At 34.6% G+C, this 17,802-nt stretch overlaps 1 protein-coding gene across 6 annotated transcripts in view; it reads right to left on the reverse strand.

The window, feature by feature from the left end:
• Positions 1–1,843: 1,843 nt before the first annotated feature.
• HOOK3 (hook microtubule tethering protein 3) overlaps positions 1,844–17,802 on the reverse strand; it is a 112,268-nt gene continuing 96,309 nt past the window's right edge. For 3 of the 6 annotated variants that reach the window (XM_072635034.1, XM_072635039.1, XM_072635038.1), the window contains exons 19-23: positions 17,495–17,595; positions 15,413–15,517; positions 15,009–15,080; positions 11,716–11,852; positions 1,844–5,212 (exon numbers count right to left, since the gene is read on the reverse strand). In XM_072635034.1, coding sequence (XP_072491135.1) covers positions 5,203–5,212; positions 11,716–11,852; positions 15,009–15,080; positions 15,413–15,517; positions 17,495–17,595 — 425 coding nt within the window. In that variant the 3' untranslated portion in view covers positions 1,844–5,202. Of the gene's footprint in view, positions 11,853–12,291; positions 12,432–15,008; positions 15,081–15,412; positions 15,518–17,494; positions 17,596–17,802 lie in introns of all 6 variants that reach the window. The other 3 variants (XM_072635037.1, XM_072635036.1, XM_072635035.1) reach the window with 3 other exon arrangements.

The following is a 17,802-nucleotide window of genomic DNA, read 5'->3' on the forward strand; positions in this document are numbered from 1 at the left end:
GACCTTGATAATCCAAGAGTTCCAGACCCCTTACACAGTGAAATGGTGCAGTGACGCTAGTTGTCCTGCAGCGTTGAAGCACTGGACTTTTGAATTGCCTTTTAAAACGTGTTCTAGGCACAGTGTTCCCTATCATACTTTTGCATGCCACTCCCCTAACGCAATCTGACATGCCTAACGTTGATAGGGCACTCCCTGTGTGCGGTGAGGACAGCATAAGAAGGCCTTGTGACACCACAGGCATGAGTCATTTTGCCTTCTGCTTCTTAGTCAATCCATAATTTTATTACCCATAGATGATTCCAATTTATTTCACCTATTGTTTCATCTTGTTCCTTTTCCAATTTATGCTACTTATGTTTTTCCTTAATTTCTTTTATATTTAGATTTTCCTTAATTTCTTTTAATGTATGTATCTTCAAAGATGAGTTGGTTTCTAGGGGACATTGATTTAATTTTCCTTCAAATACTAATTTTAAAAAATCCTAATATTAACTGTATTATAGTTCTTTCTTGAGAACAATATAATCTAGTATATAATTCATGTTAAACTGTGTGATGTAGACAACAGCTCTGAAGACAGGGTGTTTTTCAATTTGTCTTTGCATTCCCAGTGATTTGCATACTAATAGATGCTGTAATAAATGCTTGTCAGATCAGTTTGTATGAGATAAATGGGAACCAAAAGGTGGGATTTGGAAAAGTAGGCAAAATACAGATATTGAGCAAAGTAAGGCTCAAGGTAAAGAACCCAGGTAAAAATAAGCATGTAGCAAGCATTAGTATGCTGATGGAATATTAAGCAGCTGGCTTTATGGAAGCAAGAGTTTGTGCTAGGGATGACAGATTATAGGTGGTATACTGGATCAAGCAGCAAAATTTGGACTTGATATGAGAGTGGAAGGCAAAGAAGTAGCATTTATATAGTGCCTACTCTGTGGCAAACTTTTTGCTAAGCACTTCACAAATAGAGGGAGAATAAATTAGAGGATAGAATGCCGATTTGGGAGGTAGGAAAACCAGAGTGAGAATTCTGCCCCTGACAGTTAGTGTAACAATGGGCAAATTACTTTGTCTCTGAACCTTTTTCCTCATCCATAAAACTGGAATACTATCTCTAGTATTTACCTGGATAAGGTTGTTAGAGTTGTCTAAACCAGGGGTCAGGAAACTATGCAAACTACATTCACAAGAATGGTGTTCACCTTTTCAAATTCAACAAATATAAACTGACTCACTGGCTGAACAAAAATGGGTAGTGGCTGGATATTGATTCCCTGGTCTAGATTTAAGGAAGTGATTAAGAAAATGTTAATACTGCAGATTAAATTTAAAAGCATGTCATACTTACATCCCCCTCTCTCCCACAGAAACTGGTTGTTAATCATTTACTAGCACACCAAAATCCAGGACAGAAAACTGTCCGATTATTTTATTTGTACCCACAATGCTTGGAGCATAGGAAGCCCTTGATAAATATTTGTTGCTTCATTAATTAGCATAACCCAGCTCATTTATATGATGCTTTTGATAATGCCATATGTAAAGGCAATATGATGTAATGAAAATAACACTGGACTTGGAGAAGACATTGGTTTAAGTCCCAGTTTAGAATAGTTACTATGTGACTTTCCCTCTTAGTGCTTTTCCTACTATAAAATGAGAGTACTTGAACTACACTCCCTTGCTTAATAAAAAGGGCTTTGTGAGGTGTTTTGTAAACCATAAAGCACCATATAAAAAATATAAACTATATGAAATGGATGCTTACTAAATGAAAAACATCTTTAAAAAATCATCTTGCATCTTAATAGTTTAACCACATACACACAAAAAATCCACATTGAATTTTTATACAAGTCTTTATTTACAACTTGTTTCACAACTGTACACTTTTTGCAGCCTTGAAAACATTAATTATTCAATGGGAAAATATAGTTTGACCAAATCTTGTTTTAATTTTCATATACATATACATATATTTTATATGCATACATATAAACACACATATCCTTAATACCGTAACAATTTGGCAGTTATAAGACTAAAATGAAAACAAAAAGCAATACAGTATTTCAACAAATTACAAATCCATTTTCTGATAGATTTCTGGACAGTTTTGGGGCAAGGGGAGTGAGTGGTGGTACGTTAGTCAAATTTTTACTGAAGACTTTCAAACAAGTTCCTGCTCAGAAAATAAAAGTGGCAAATTCGACTATACTCAGCAATGTTCCAGAATTAGCATGTTGGAAAAATGCTTAGACTCAGCTACATATAGATAACTACTCCATAATCAAGAAGAGCCCTACATCATGACACCCATCACTTTCCATCATGAATGAAATCCTAGCATCACAAGTTTTATTTCCAGCAGAAAATGAGAACAACATATCCAGCAACGTCCACTGAGAAAGTGGCAAAATGCAGGGTGGGTATAAACTGTCATTTTACAAAAAACAACAATCCACAGAAGATTCTACAATATTTAAGACATAAATATAAGGCTATACCAGAACTGGAATTGTAAGTAAAATACAATCCCAAATCTAATGTACTGTCATTTTTCAGATCATCTGAAAAGCTTTAAGCACTAAATGGCAAAAAAAAAAAAAAAAAAAAAAAAAAAAAGGCCTTTTCTAACTCAATTTTGTTTTGTTTTTTTACTATTCATTATCTCCCCCCAACCCAAAGGCAAAAGTAGATTAAGGCAAATTATCAGTTCATGTTTGAATTTTAATATTACATGTCCAAAATCAAAATCTTAAGTGGCACAAACATCTGGTAGATGCTGAAATATTAAAAATACTAAAAGATAGTTTTGAAAATTAATCTCCCCTGATAGTACAAAGAATTGTGGTACTTTTGTACTGGCAAATGTGACATCTTAACAGAAAATGGAATATTTTAGTGCATTTGAACATTAAATAAAAGACTTGTTAAGGAAAACATACCACTATAATAATCCAAACACAAAGAACCCAAATGATTGTGCATATGAAGTAATTTTTTGTATTTATGCTGAATTACTTTTTTTTAAGCAAACTGAAAATTTTCCTTAACCAAAAATGAGTTTTTGCAGTAAAACATGATGTTGAATTGGATTACCAAAGAAAAAAAAATTACTAAGTACTCTATTCACCAATACTCCGTTTTAAGATTTTCATGATAATCTGTTCCGATTTGACTTACATGGATTTTAGTTATATGGGAAAGCTGTTGTTTATCTAATTTGTTTTCTTTAAAAAGGAACAGACAAACATGAAGACAACTAAACAGGACGGTCTGCAGTAACAGCAACTAAATTAATGGAAAAAAGCATTTGGTAATACATAATTTCACCAAACATCCTTAACAATAGATCAGCATAGATCCTTATGGGTATACAAATGCTTCAGTAACAGGATTCATATTTTTTCAAAAACAGTAAAAGATGTATTATCCCAGTGACTGAGTTACTACTTGATTCATACATAAAAGTCAATGGTATGCTTGATGTTAATAATTCAAGTTAGATCACAAAGACAAAAACTACCAATAAAAACAAGAAGAGTTTGCTTGGATCTCACTACATTAGGGGTGAGGGGCATTAGACAGTTTGGAGACTGGAGACAACTGATGGGGCACTAACTCAGCTGAAGAATAAATGAGAAAAGGTGGCAAGTTTCATCATGCTGTAATGCATTAAGAAACAAAGCAGTATGTGATGTTTTAAAGACAAACTTCAAAACAGATTTTGTATTCAATAGTCCTTGGTGAGTAAATCGTATTATAGTTATATAACTGTATCCTGGAAATAAAAAATAACATTTAACCACTATTAAAAATGAAAATACCTCACAATATTTATGTAATGGATAAAGCTCTACTTCACTGAGAAATAAAGTGCTAAGAAAACATTATTTCGGTACAGGTCACACAATTAAAAAACCCCAACCATATTAAAAATGAGTTTAAAAGGTGCGAGTTTCTTTTTGTGATTTAAAGGGCTGGATAGGAATTTCAGGAATAAAAAATGAAACAGCTCTTTTAAACTATGGTACAAAATGTCCTAAATGGCCTAAAGTAAGTTGACTGCCTCTCATTCCTTCTGGGATGACATTTCTCTAGAACTTCTCTGAACACCAAAAATGGAGTACAATTGTATGCCACCTAGGTTCAACAATATGCTACGTTTAAAAACTACAGAGAAGGGACTTTGAACCAAAAACACTATCTGGCCCCAATTAAGGTTTTTATTTTTTTTTTAAATATAAATTTTTGTTCATTCACTGAAACATCTGAGCAATTCCTAGGTTTGTACTCAGTGATGCTGATACCAAAAGTCTTAATTCCTTTTCTGAAGAGGCTAATAATAGATTGTCCAATTCAGAATTATAAAATAGCACAGCTGTTGAAGGAAAAGAAATATAGACTTCTTTTCCCCCACTATCTGCCTCTCTTCTATCTGATCACTCATTTAAGAAGAAGAAACAATACTGTAGACAAACTAGAATAGACAGTAAGAAAACATTAAGCCCAAGAAAGTGTTGTCTGTTACTCTTACTGGTAAACTGACTTCTTCTTTGGCAGTTACTAGAAACAGTAGTAATGCCCTATGGAGCATATATATTCCATTGATTTAATTATAACATGACTTTGACCTTCTCAGTGATTCCTAATATAAAACTGGAAATGTGATTGGGGGAGGGTGGGCTAGGATGGGACTGGCGACATAAAACTCCCTTAACAGACTGAGCTGAAAACTTTGGCAAGGAAAACAGTAACACAACAGCCAAGGTCACCATCAACAGCATATATTTTGAGGCTTCCAGGATGAGAATACCCTAAAAACCCATAGCTCCTCAACTTTTGCTTCCCTTTTTATATTTGGGTATTTGTGATGACAAAGAAGTCTATCCAAAACCTCCTGGTGTTAAAAGTCTATGAAGAAAGTTCTAAAATCAACTCAGTATAGACTGAGTTTGGCTCTTGGCAAACATTTTTCCTTGGTGGAGAAAAAACTATTAATTCAGGAAGAAAAGAGACTTTTACAAATCATTGTTGTTTACTTTTTTCGGGGAGTGGTGGTGGTGGTGGAAGTTCAAAGGAACTTACCTTAAATTTCAGGGAGCATATAAAAGATAATTCTAGAGTTCAGCCAATGATTGATTTACTTTATTCTGCAAGATTCTTCTCTCAAGAAGGATTCCTCTCAAAGTCAACTTATGTAGATCTGCAAATGCAAAAGCTTGATGATCCAACCATTCAAAGCTGAGAAACAAGTGAATGACTGAGCAATATGACTATAACGTCAGAAAAACAAGGCTACTAAGCCCAAAGTTTAAGAAGGACTTAATTTAACACTTTTGCTAAATTAATGTGCTCTATGAAAAAGCCAACTAAGTGCCATTAGGTCTAACTGGGCTGAAAAGAGAGATGTTTTCTGCTGTAGGCTTAGAATTTGACCAATTTAGGAAAAGGTAAAATGCCATCTATTTGGGCCACACCTCTAAATCATTCTCATGGAAGAGACAGAAAGGATACATGGGGAGACATACAGGGAGAATGAATGATGTATTTGTAAAGTGCACTGAGTGTTCAAGAAAAGTATAAATAACACATAAATCATTATTAGTAGCAGTAGGTAAGACATTAAAGACACACTCACCTCTGTTATTATGGATGCTCATGCAGATTACATGTTGAAAGCATATGTACAGTGTGTCACAGCACATGACAAATATACTAAAGACTATTTCCCCCAACGCCCCCTTTGCATTTCTAAATTAGCACCTCTTCCTAATCTGAAGTCATCAATGACCATCACCAATTTTTAGAGCTCAGAAAGACCAAGACTGATCTAAAGAAATAGGATGTTTGTATGTGTTCATATATTTTAAAAAATCACTCTATCTGCCTGACCTTTTGTCTGTTTCTTCTCTGCTTCCACTGATGTGTTAGACAACCTTCTTCTCACTATTATCTATTACCCGACTAGTTTTAATCTTCTCCCAAATAGGCAGACAGGCTAGAGGTCTTCTGATATTATTAAGTTCACTCATTTTAATCCTCAGAACTCTTAACACCTACAGCAGTGTTGGGGTAGGGTGTGGAAATAACAGAACAGAAAAACTAAATGACCATATTTACTTTTAAGGTGCTCCTAAAGTTATTACCCTGTAGAAACCTATAGTTCTCTGGAAGTCCTTTTGAAAACTGGAAGAAGGAAGTGGCAGGAACAGAGAGTAGTTGCTTTAAGGAAACTGAGAACCAATCTGGCCATAATTTTCAATAATCAAATCATTCTCACCATACTACAGACTGTAATAAGCTAAGGAGAGACTTAGAAATTACTTTAGAAAGAGTATTATCAATCCAAATAATTATAGAGAACACACCTTCAAATTGCTCACCAAAAGACATATGATTAATGTAGACATAATATCTTTGGTTAGCATCCACAATAAGAAATGAACAATTCAAAAATTCATAGACAGTGCTTCTGTTTATTATTATTAACAAGGTTAAATGTTTGTATCTCTAAGTAAAAGAAATGATAGGAACAGCACATGAAAATGTTAACAGAGCTAATTCCCACGTGCAAGAGAAGCACAAGTGTTTATTGAACTATTTACCTTTGGGAATGTATCTGAGTAGCATAATTTGTGTAAATCTTATTCTTCCTTGTTATTGGACATTACCTATTTATTATCCAAATAAGTTCCTCTCTCCTACATTTTGTCCCTGATATCATATTCTCCCAGGTAAAGATATAGAAAAGTGGCCTCAAATTATACCTGACTAGTGGTGTTAGGTAGGATTTCTGGCTCTCAACATTTCAAAAATTCATACAATTGCCAAGTCCTGCTTGGCCTTTGCTTCTTGGAGAAGCTAATGATACTTTTAATTTATCTTCTTGTAACACAAGAAAACCAAGTAGTTTTCTATTTCAAGACAGTGTCATGCAACAATTTTACAATTATTCATTTCCACAAAGGTAACACTGCATGAACACTGGATGAACAAATGGTTTTAGGAGGGGTAAAGAGGTATCAATAACGATTACATAATTTCTAAGGACATATGCAGTCATTAAAAAAAAAACAAAACTGAAGCCACCATACTGGTACCATACTAAAAATTCTCACACACACACACACGTCACTTTTATGTTGCCTTACCACAGTATTTAATTTTATCTTTCTGTGGTATTAGGTAAGTTCAAAAAACCAATTTGTTACAAAACAGAAGAGGCTAAGGATTTTTTTTCCTCAACAGAATGTTACCCTTAATATTGTTTGAAAATTCCCAATAAAAGGAATGTACACACTATTATTTAGATGCTTTATAGAAAATAAAAAATTGGAGTCACATTTAGAATATTGTTCTCCAATTGCATGATGTAAAAATAGTGTCATCACTATCATTACAAAGAATGACTCATAAAACCCAATTTTATATATAATAAAAGGAAAAGAAACTAATATGAAATAAGCTGCCATTTTGGCAAGCTAAAGAGAATGAACAAGAAATCAGATTCTTTTGATTGGACAGAAAGCCCAGAAACTTTGTATTTTCTTAAGGTAAATTCTGTTTCTCCTCTAAACTTTAAATTGGCCTGCTAATGTTTTCATGAAGAAAAACGCATAAAGTACACAAAAAGTATGGTAAAGGTTTTGCTTTTTCATTATTTCCTTTAGTTTAATAAGTCTCTTAAATTTATGTCAAGATGTATTTACTTTTAACATGCATACTGCTCCATCTTTACAATGACAGTCTCTAAAGACAGATGCTCTTATAGTGCAGGTGTCCCAAAGCCTGTAAAATCTGGTATCTTTCTCACAATTTTATAACAAATATTTTATCTACACAGCTGTAAAACTAGTTTATTCATTTCTAGTAACTGGTTTTTGACTCAGTTTCAAATAAATTTCAAACAAAGCAATTGTATGTAAGAGGGAGAAAAAGACTTTAGAGTAAGATTTATACATCTGTAAAATAAGATTTCTGTTCCAGAGTAGGTTTCACATTCTAGACAATAATAGATGGTAAGAATGGCATTATTATCCTGAGAACAGGGTCATAAATTTAGAACTAGAAGAGGTCTTAAGAACTGATGAGAAAACTGAGATCTATATAGGTGTAAGACCATATTGCTATATAGCAACAGAGGCAGGATCTGAATCCAGGATCCCTGACTCCAGAATTCAGTTTTTCTTTCCACTGACTTTTGACTAATGAACTGTTGTTGTCTTGGAAAGATTAAATGTGTAAGTACTTTCTGTACATTAAACAGATTTTCAAGATGACACCTAATCTTACTATTATTGGAATTTAGCCAAAAAGCTATTTTAAAAATCAGTGCAGTGATTCATCAGTAGAACATGTCCTACCCTTAAATGAAATAAAAAATAATTTTAAAAGGGTATCAATTAATATCTTAGGCCCTAGGGAAATAACAAATAATCCATTTAAAAAAATCTGGAACCTTGAATAACCTGGAGAGCAAGGATAAAATCCTCTGGAGGACAGTCTGCACTATGATACTTTAATGCCATTCAAATGCTACTCTTACACCTTTTGTTATTTTTCATCTTACTCCTCTCCTCAGAATGAAAACAGCCCTTTGCATAAAAGTGGATACCTGTTCTAATAAATTCCATACACTTATACTAAGAGCTCACCCCAACCAAAGAAAATAATACTGTATTTTTATTCATACCATAATTAGTTCCACAGAAACAAATTATAAGTTCAGGTAGACAATACACATAAAAAAGTCTGAAACAAGGAAAAAAGTTGCCTGTAATAGTATTTAAGTGTATACAGTTATTAACTTCTTCAAAATTCCTTGTACTTAACTAACTAAACTTCACAATCCTGAGACATTATTATTAGCCATTATTTTATAGAGGAGGAGATAGACAAAGACTCTCACCACACTTGTGGTTAGGAACAAGAAAGCTGAGAGAGTGAAAAGCTAAAAATGTTATTCTTGGCCCTCAGTCACACATACTATATAGCATATTTAGATCCTGTTTCTTATAAAGGTCATGAAAAAATAGAATTTTTTACAATTTCTTCTACGTATCAAGACACAACACTCTAAATGGAAACAAGAATTCAAAAGAAGGCCAGCTTTATAAATGTGACCATAAAAGACAACAGCTTGAAAAAGACTCCAAGGAAACGCATGAATTAAGTCCTCCACTATAAGATTGGCATCTTCTTAACCCAATTTATAAGTGTGTCCCTGGGGCTGACAGTGGTTGCATAAAGATAATAGCAGACTACAATTAAAACCTAACTCTACTATTCAAAACTATTAATCATTTCATTAAATAACTCACAGGTTCCTCCCTTTCCTTTCACTTAACTAGACTTGCTAAGGCCTTGTCTTCAAAAGTAGCTTTAGTTTCCAATTCTGTGTTAAGATACGGGAGTAAGTTATAACCCAAAAAACCTCCTGCCAAATCCTACTCCTATAAAAATATTATGCATTTTTAAGCATAATTATGCATATTATGCATTTGTTATGCATTTTAAGTAGCCTGAATCTATGGACTTCCAGGAATTCCTCAGGGCATATTACGGTGGTACTCATCACCTCCTATTTTCATGCTGATGTATGATCTAACTGCAAATATAGATGCTCAGGTGACAGCTGGCAGAAAAGGCGTGATTAGCGTCAATAATTTTCATACTATAGAATGCAACTTTCTTTACTTTTAAACTTACAAGGAAAATGTACAAGACTAATAACAAAATCAGGACTTCTGAGTCATTTTTCTATACATTCTAATACCTAATTGTTCCTTTCCTTTGGAGTTTAAAGGTTTTTTTTTTTTTTTACTGTTTAATATTTGCATGTGTGCTGTATATCAAAAACTAGTGAAATCAAAATTCTGAATATCGTTTTTGAAAATCCAAATTAAATTTAAATCTTGATAATAAAATTATAGAAGTATTTTTCAAACTTAATTAACGTAGTGTCTTTTGTTTGGAAGCCAAATTTAGTATTTTAAGTTAAGTTCAAAATAAGCGTAAATTGTTGCACATAAGTGCTTAATAAATGTTCACTGAAGTAATGTTTCTATCTCTGTAAAATGGGCATAAAGATACTTATTCATATTTGATATGTTGAACCAAATTCAGGCACCAAACATGGCCAATTCATGAATAGCCTCTTTTAAAAGAAGTTATTATATTAGGAGACTCATTTAAAAACCACCCCCAATTTTACATACATTGTGCTCTTTAAAAGTGGACCATCCTACAAGAAAAAAATGGGGATGATAAGGAAATTACACAATTAAGATATTGAACAATTCAACAAGGAAGACCAGATCGAAGGCATACAATTTCCAAATGAATGACATTTAGCATTTATATAGCACCTCATACACTTATTCAAAGTGCTTTCCAGTCAACACTTAATTTACAATCATTCCTTAAGTAGGTAATTATTACTTACAATCTATTTGTCATGAATGTAAGCACTTTGAGGCAAATCATAAAAGGAAGATATGTAATAACCAAACCCCCAGACTTAGTAGACTCACATGGTATTAAGAAAAATTCTTAGCCTGAAAAAATTGAGTTGTCACTTTATATGCACAAATTATACAAAACTTTACAATGATGAAACTAAAGCGGAATATAAACACAGGAAGTCACCTGTCTTAAGGTGCTAAATTAAAGGTTTAAGTAAGAAATGATAAGGAAAACAATAAAACAAATGTGGGAAACTTCAACAATGACAATGCTTAAAAAGAAGATTACTTGTAAATGTATTAAAATAACCTTTTAGTTGGTGAGGATAGGTGAAACCATCAACATTAACAACAGCCAAATACCTAGAGCTTGAACCTGTTACCTGTTACTGAGATATTCTATGATTAAGAGTTAAATAAAAGCCTTCATTTAAACTCAAAATGTAATAACCATAAAAACATATTTCTTGATTTAGTTTCTAACAAAGCATTCACTTCTGCCAGTAAACAATATACCAGGAAATAAATGAGTTAAAAATAAAAAAACCTGACAGTTGTCAAAGTTATTTTGTTTTTCTATTAATGCTTAATGTAAGAGAACAAGAAATTCTGGAAATCAAAGGAAAAATTCATTTTCCTCTGAAGAAGAGTTCAGTCAGGTGCTTCAGATAAGATTTGAATTTTTAGCACCTCTGCTTATATATTCAAGTCTTTGCAAAAAGTACATTTCTTAATCATTTTATGCAGTAAAGTATACCTGTTATTTGAGGAGCTTTCAGAAAACAATTTAAAACTGATTAATATATCATAAAAAGATTATTTCCCTTTAAACAAAGACAGTTTTATAAAGCATGGTAACATACAGGAACAATGAAAAATATAAATTTTACGTAAATTACTGACAGGAAATTTAGTGTAGTTACAAAGCTTACATCATTGGGCAAGTGGTGACATTTTTATACAAATAAAGAGAATGTTATACAACACTCTTTATTGGATATCTCAAAAATTTTGGCACATTAAAAGGAAGAAAAAAAAGACTCTGAAAGAAATAACAGAAGAAACTAATTCATTACAGATATAGAAAAAATGCCTAAAATGTAGAATAACTGAGAATCAACACAATACAGAGACAGAAAATAAGCTGGCTGAATTTCCTGAAATGTTGTCACGCGCAACAGAAGTTTGCTTTGAAGGGAGGTCGGTTACTTTTCCAATGGCCACAATGACTAGGCTTCTCTACCTTGCTGTGGCTGGCTGGACGTGGCCAGGGTAAGACCTTCTTGCGCTTGTTGCCTGCCTTTGCCTGGCCAGGAACGACTGCCCTGAACTTGTACTAGCAAGTCTATCTTCAGCTGCCTTTTTATGCAGTGTCATGCCCTAGAAAATGGAAAGATGTTAATGAAAATTAATGGAGCACCATAGCATTAAAGTCCCTCATGCAAATCTGCTTCTTTGCCTTATTATCAGAATCACAAATAGTAAATATTTGATATTAAAAGTTAAAATTTCAAAATGCATAAACAGATATTTTAGCTCAACAATTAGGTGCAAACCTTCCTTTTGGAAAAAAGTGCTTAATTTTATAGTCTGCAAGGAACAAGCAACAGATTATGAAGGCAGAATATATTAGAATATATTTTATCCACATTCAATCATGTAATCACCTCAGAATTAGACATATTGATCTTGTAAGAAAAAGAAAGAGTAATTAATTAGTAACAGTTGATTTGCTCCAGCTGTCTATAAATCATGAGAAAAGAAAACACAACTGCTTATATTTTAGAAGTTGGGAGAACACATACAGGGCCATACATACCACCATGTTGTTGTTGCTCACTTCTGGCACGCTTGTGTTTTGAAACAAATTAAGAAAGTTCCTGACAGCCCAATATCAGAGGGTCCAACTGAGAAGTTAAAAGGTATTTCTTTAAGAAGTGAGAAGAGGGCTAAACTAGCCTGGAAGGAAGAAGGGTTCATATCATCTTGACCATATTCAGTTCATGGGGAGTCAAACTGCTGAACCCATAACATAACCAAAGGGAAGCAATCTCAAAGGAAACTTCTGAGTTCAGAGGCAAAAAATACCAATGGCAGAAGCCTATGAGCAGATCAGGAAAGAAAGTGAATGGGAGTGATAACAGCTGATGTTCCTTTATCCTACCAAGTTGGATACAACTAAGTAGGAGGTAAGGAAAAAGAAGTTAGGAAAAGTAAAAAAATAAACAAATGAGAAGTAGAAAGAAAGACAAATGGCAACTTCAACAATATGAAAACAGCCACAGAAAAGACCAACTTATTTGAAAACAGATTCTGTTTTCTTTGGATAAATAATCCAATACAGAAGATATCTTAGTAGGATATCTCAATTTGTACAAGACATGGTAGTTGGGTGGTTAAGTAGGAGGAAGGACTACATTTTTATCTTTTTTTTACTAAGCATTTCTGTTCATTGAAGAATTTTGACCAGGCATAGTGGTACATAATCATTGATATTGGGGAGACCATGGCCAATGTATCTTTTGAGCCCTGGAATCCTAAGCTGCAACAGGCTAATAAGCCAATGGGATGTACACAAGTCTGATCCTAAATAGTGAACCCCCAGGAGCCAGAGGCCATCAGACTACATAAGGAAGGGTGAAGTAGCTTAGGTCAAAAGTAGAACATGTCAAAACTCTTGTGCCAATCATTAGTGGGACTGGGCCCATGAAGAGCCATACTTCCCAAGCCTTGGAGAGCAAGGAAGATCCAGGCTCATTGTCTCTCTTTCCCCCTACTCCCTAATTCTTCATTATCACCTGCAACTAACTTTAACTCAACCAGTGTCTTAAGAATGTTTCTACTGAGTTTTTTAAGATGCATTCCTTCAGTGATGATTTTTATGGAGACCTTGTGTAGACACAGATGGAGTAAATCTACTTTTATTCATGTCTTTACACACCATGGAGAGTTAAAAATGACTGCTCCAGAATATAACAAATCAGACCTCAAAGTATAACACCACATAAAAAAACACCATTCAGAGAGATAGTATCAAATCATTCTTACAACAGTCCAACACTGAAATCACAGATGATGAAAAATAGGACATTCTCATTCTAAATTCAGGTCAACAAAAATGCACTGAGAGGCTAAATAAGAATGATGTGATTAAAAGCTTGAGCTGATTTCTGATACTATTCCTTAGAGAAGAAATGTTAAAAGCAGGACAGAAACAAACAGCAACAATAAATGGAATGAGATTTCTTTTGGGAATGTGTGGCAAAGACCCAATTATAATTCCACAAGGGTTGTCTACTTGAACCTCCCAGAAGGAAAGGGGTATCAATGATAACTACAAAAATGGAGGTAGTGGGTTCTAAAGATGCTAACTCTAGAATCACAGGTTAGTACCTGAAAGGACATTTGATTAAATCTCTTGCTTCAATAAATACCACACCTATATCACAGACAAGCATATTCCGACAAATGGAGCCCACTGGCTACATTCAGACTACCAAAAACTAAAAACAGGAAGAAAGGAAAGGGAGAGAGAACTAATACAGAAGAAATAATTGACAAGCACAAGGAGAAGAATGGAAAGAGTTCATAAAGACACCAAGGAGAAAACTGTTTCCCTCTTCTCTTGCAAGACCTGTTCCTTTTCTCTTTTGGAGAAGAAATTCCCTTAGGTAGCTATTTTCTGATGGGCTGAATTCATTACTCCTTATCAGAGGATAGGGGAGTATTGGTACAATAGCCATTAACTGGATCACTGATAGGAAAAGGGAAGAATAAATGGCTTTAGTGGGGACATGGTTGTCAGGTGTAAGGGAAAGCAGAAAGGAAAAGAAGCTAGGAAGAAATGGTAGAATCAAGGAAGGGAGGCCCAGCACCCTCCAAATTCTCTATCCATTCACAAAGGGAATGTTATCAGGTATCCAGAATTACAGATCAGCACTTTGTTCCAAAGTGGATTTAAACTGTCTATATCAATGGAGGCCAATTTAAAGTACCTCTCCCAGAAAAAATCTCTGTCCAATGGTCTGATACTGAAAAACTTCCCAGACAATGGAACAAGTTGGATCAGGGGCTGATCTTATAGCCCTGCTACTACCAGTCTAACCCTAAATGTGAGCATCACTGCTACAAAGTGAACCAGTGAAGCAGAAATCAGAACATATTACAGAGTCCTCTTCTTCCCATCTTACACAGAAAACTAGCCTAACTACAAAATGGCTCAATAAAAAGGGCACAAGACTGATGGTATTTACTTCCTCTCAAATCCTACCTTGGTCTCCACTACAGTATCATAAATAAGCTATTCTTTTAAAAATTTATTTATGGGATTAAAAAACTATCATTTATTCACAGATTTGCTTCTTAGCCCCAGGTCAGCATCAAGCTTTTGTTAGTGTGGGTTAGGACAGAGTTTTCTTACTAAAAAGCAACTGCATTCAGATTCCATTGGTAGTGTTACTTCTAGTGTAAATGTAGTAGATGTTATATAAATTACTGGAACCTGGAAATCTATTTTTGAAACGTTATTTTTCTTACCATATTGTACCAGGCACTAACAATAAATTTTTCTTCCATCTCTCTTTGACTCTTCGTTTTCTCATATTCTTTCTAATAATAATAATAAAAAAAATAAAGGTATTAAAGAGTTTGACACCAGTGCAAAATTCATAGGATGCAATTGTATAGGGAGGACACTGCAGTGTGACAGAGAGTACAGTGGATTGGAAAACACAGGAGTAAGAGACTAGCCCCTCCCACTTACTGTGTCCCTTTAGGTAAACTGCTTCATCTCCACGTAGCCTGTTTCTCATCTATAAAATTAGGGGTCTGGACTACATGGTCTCTAAGGTTCCTTCTAGGTCTTAAAGCCCATGTTTCTGTAATACCTAAATAAAAAGTGCCCCCAAACACACACAATAACTGAAGAGTATAGAAACTACCTCTAATGAATGGAACATCCGATCCCGTTCTTGTAGTTGGTTTTTCAAAGCCTGTATTTCTGGAGCTGCTCCTTGATTCTGCTTAGGATCTAAAGTACGGATAACCTATAAAAATGATAACAGAAGCCGAGGTTTATAATACAGTGTTGTAGAAAATATCTAGGTGAGGAATTATAAAACATAGGTAGCTAATATTATGAGAAACAATTATGTATACTATGAAAAGGCAGTTTTAATAAACCTAACAATTATTCATTAAAATCTGAATGTAGTAGTTGACATTTGAATAGCACATAAATGTAACAATTCACAGTAATTCAAGCTTCATAGCTTCTCAACCTCCTGAACAAAATATCTAATACATTTACTCAACAAGCATTTATTAAAGGCTTACAACATACTCAATGCATGGTGCTAGGTTTCTAGGGGAGATATAAAGACACAGACTCTATCTTTAAGTAATTCAGTAGGGTGAAATAATAGATGTATACAGACAAATGACTCAAATTACAAGTGCATAAAGGCAGTATAAAATGCTACGAGAACAACTCAGCTTCTATTAATTTCATCATCAACCTACTTCCATTACTTACTGAGAGGGCCATAAGATTAATTATCATTCATAAATGTCCCATTTCTATTATGCGTTTTAAATGACAAATTTTAACTTCCAGTGACATGTATGAAACATCCAAGTGGGAACAAGACTATCAGCCAACGCAAGCAAAACCAAAAACAAGAACAAAAAAGCTCACCAAAAAAACCATTAAAAAACCCCCTCAAGTTAAGCAGAACAGAGTAATTGTGTATTATTATACATACACATACACTGAAACTCCCCACTGAATACAATCTCGTCTGACCTTTCCCATATAATCATTTTTCCTGAACAGTTTTTTAACCTTTGCCATCATTTCCTTCAACACCCCCCCATCCCTAATCATGCTCCTAGTCGAGTGCCCTTGTTCCACTTGCCTCTCACTACTCCATGTTAAGGCATTTCTATCTTTTTCCTCCTTGATACCCTGGCTTCAATTCAATTTGTGGTTGATTCCCACTACACACTTTTCTGCTCCCACTCCTGTGCTGCCAATACTCTTCAGAGAGTCTTTTTACGTTCCACAGCATTAAAAACATTTCTAGTTTCTTCATCAATAGCACACCAGCTCCTTCCATCTTATGAGTTTCAAATGACCTTGCATCAAGTTTGCTGATGGCATGTGAAACACATTTCAAGAACTGGTACACACAAGCTATAGTGCTGTACAATACTGTGGATTAGATTGGTACTCTGATCAATATTAAAGGGATGAAGACCAAAAAAAACCAACAGGATTTTGAAGAACTAACATTCTAGTGGGCGAAAGGCAGAGAGAGGAACCAGAGAACAATTTTCAGACTACTGGGCCAAACTCATTGCTACCTTGAAGGCAGCACTCATGAACAGTGTCATCCTTCTATGTGGCTATAAGTGAATCTGGTTTTTCATTAAATGCCACAAGACACTAAAGCTGGAGCAGTGGTACTCTGGGAAGCTGGTGAGGGATATAGGGGTTTTTATCTGGTGTGCAGAGCCACCCTAGAGCTGATGTGTTAGAGGAATCTCAAGAGGTCCTCAGAAGCTTCAGAGATATATATCTGACCAAGCACTCAAGTTTTCTCCTAACTAACTGGCTGTTTGCCACTGCTGCTTCTCATAGCTTTCAGTATCTGCTTCTGATCTCCACATCCCTCTTGCTGCCTGCCCTTCTTCACTCATCTCCTTCCCCTACAGCCCTACGAGGCTGACCAGGCACTGGCTGAATGGAATGCTCTCCTTCTGGAGAGTGAAAAGGGGGACTGTGCTTCTGAAAAGGGTCTTCTCAAAGTGCCTCTGAGTCTTCTCAATTCTTTTCATTTTTTGGTTCACTGCTTAGTGGCTTCTCTGGCTGCTGCAAACACTATACGGAACAGCGGGTTTGCATCATTCTTGAAGTTTACAGTTATTGGAAGACTGATAAGTCTCTAAATCCTTTGGTTACTCTCAGTGACTCATCATTAACATGGGTGAGTGGAGCACAAAATGGAAACGAAAACACCTACGCTTTTGGCCTTTTCCAAGTACTTCTTATATCGTTCTTCCATTTGCTTCATTTCTTCTTCTTTTTTCCTTAAAGCTTCTTGTAATTCTTCAATTTTTATTGCTGCACAAAATAAAACAAAATAATGAGAAAATCACTTTCAGCTTTACCACCGCCTTTTACATAGCAATAGAAAATGTTCAAAACTTTGGAAACGTTTGGGGAATTGCCTGGTTTATTGTTATATGTCTGGATTCTAAGGCTAAACTACAGACATGTTGAATATACAAAAAATTTTCCTTGTTGATAGTTTTCAAAAATCCCTGATCC

This window comes from Notamacropus eugenii, chromosome 1 (genome assembly GCF_028372415.1).
Source record: "Notamacropus eugenii isolate mMacEug1 chromosome 1, mMacEug1.pri_v2, whole genome shotgun sequence".
Lineage (NCBI taxonomy): Eukaryota > Metazoa > Chordata > Mammalia > Diprotodontia > Macropodidae > Notamacropus > Notamacropus eugenii.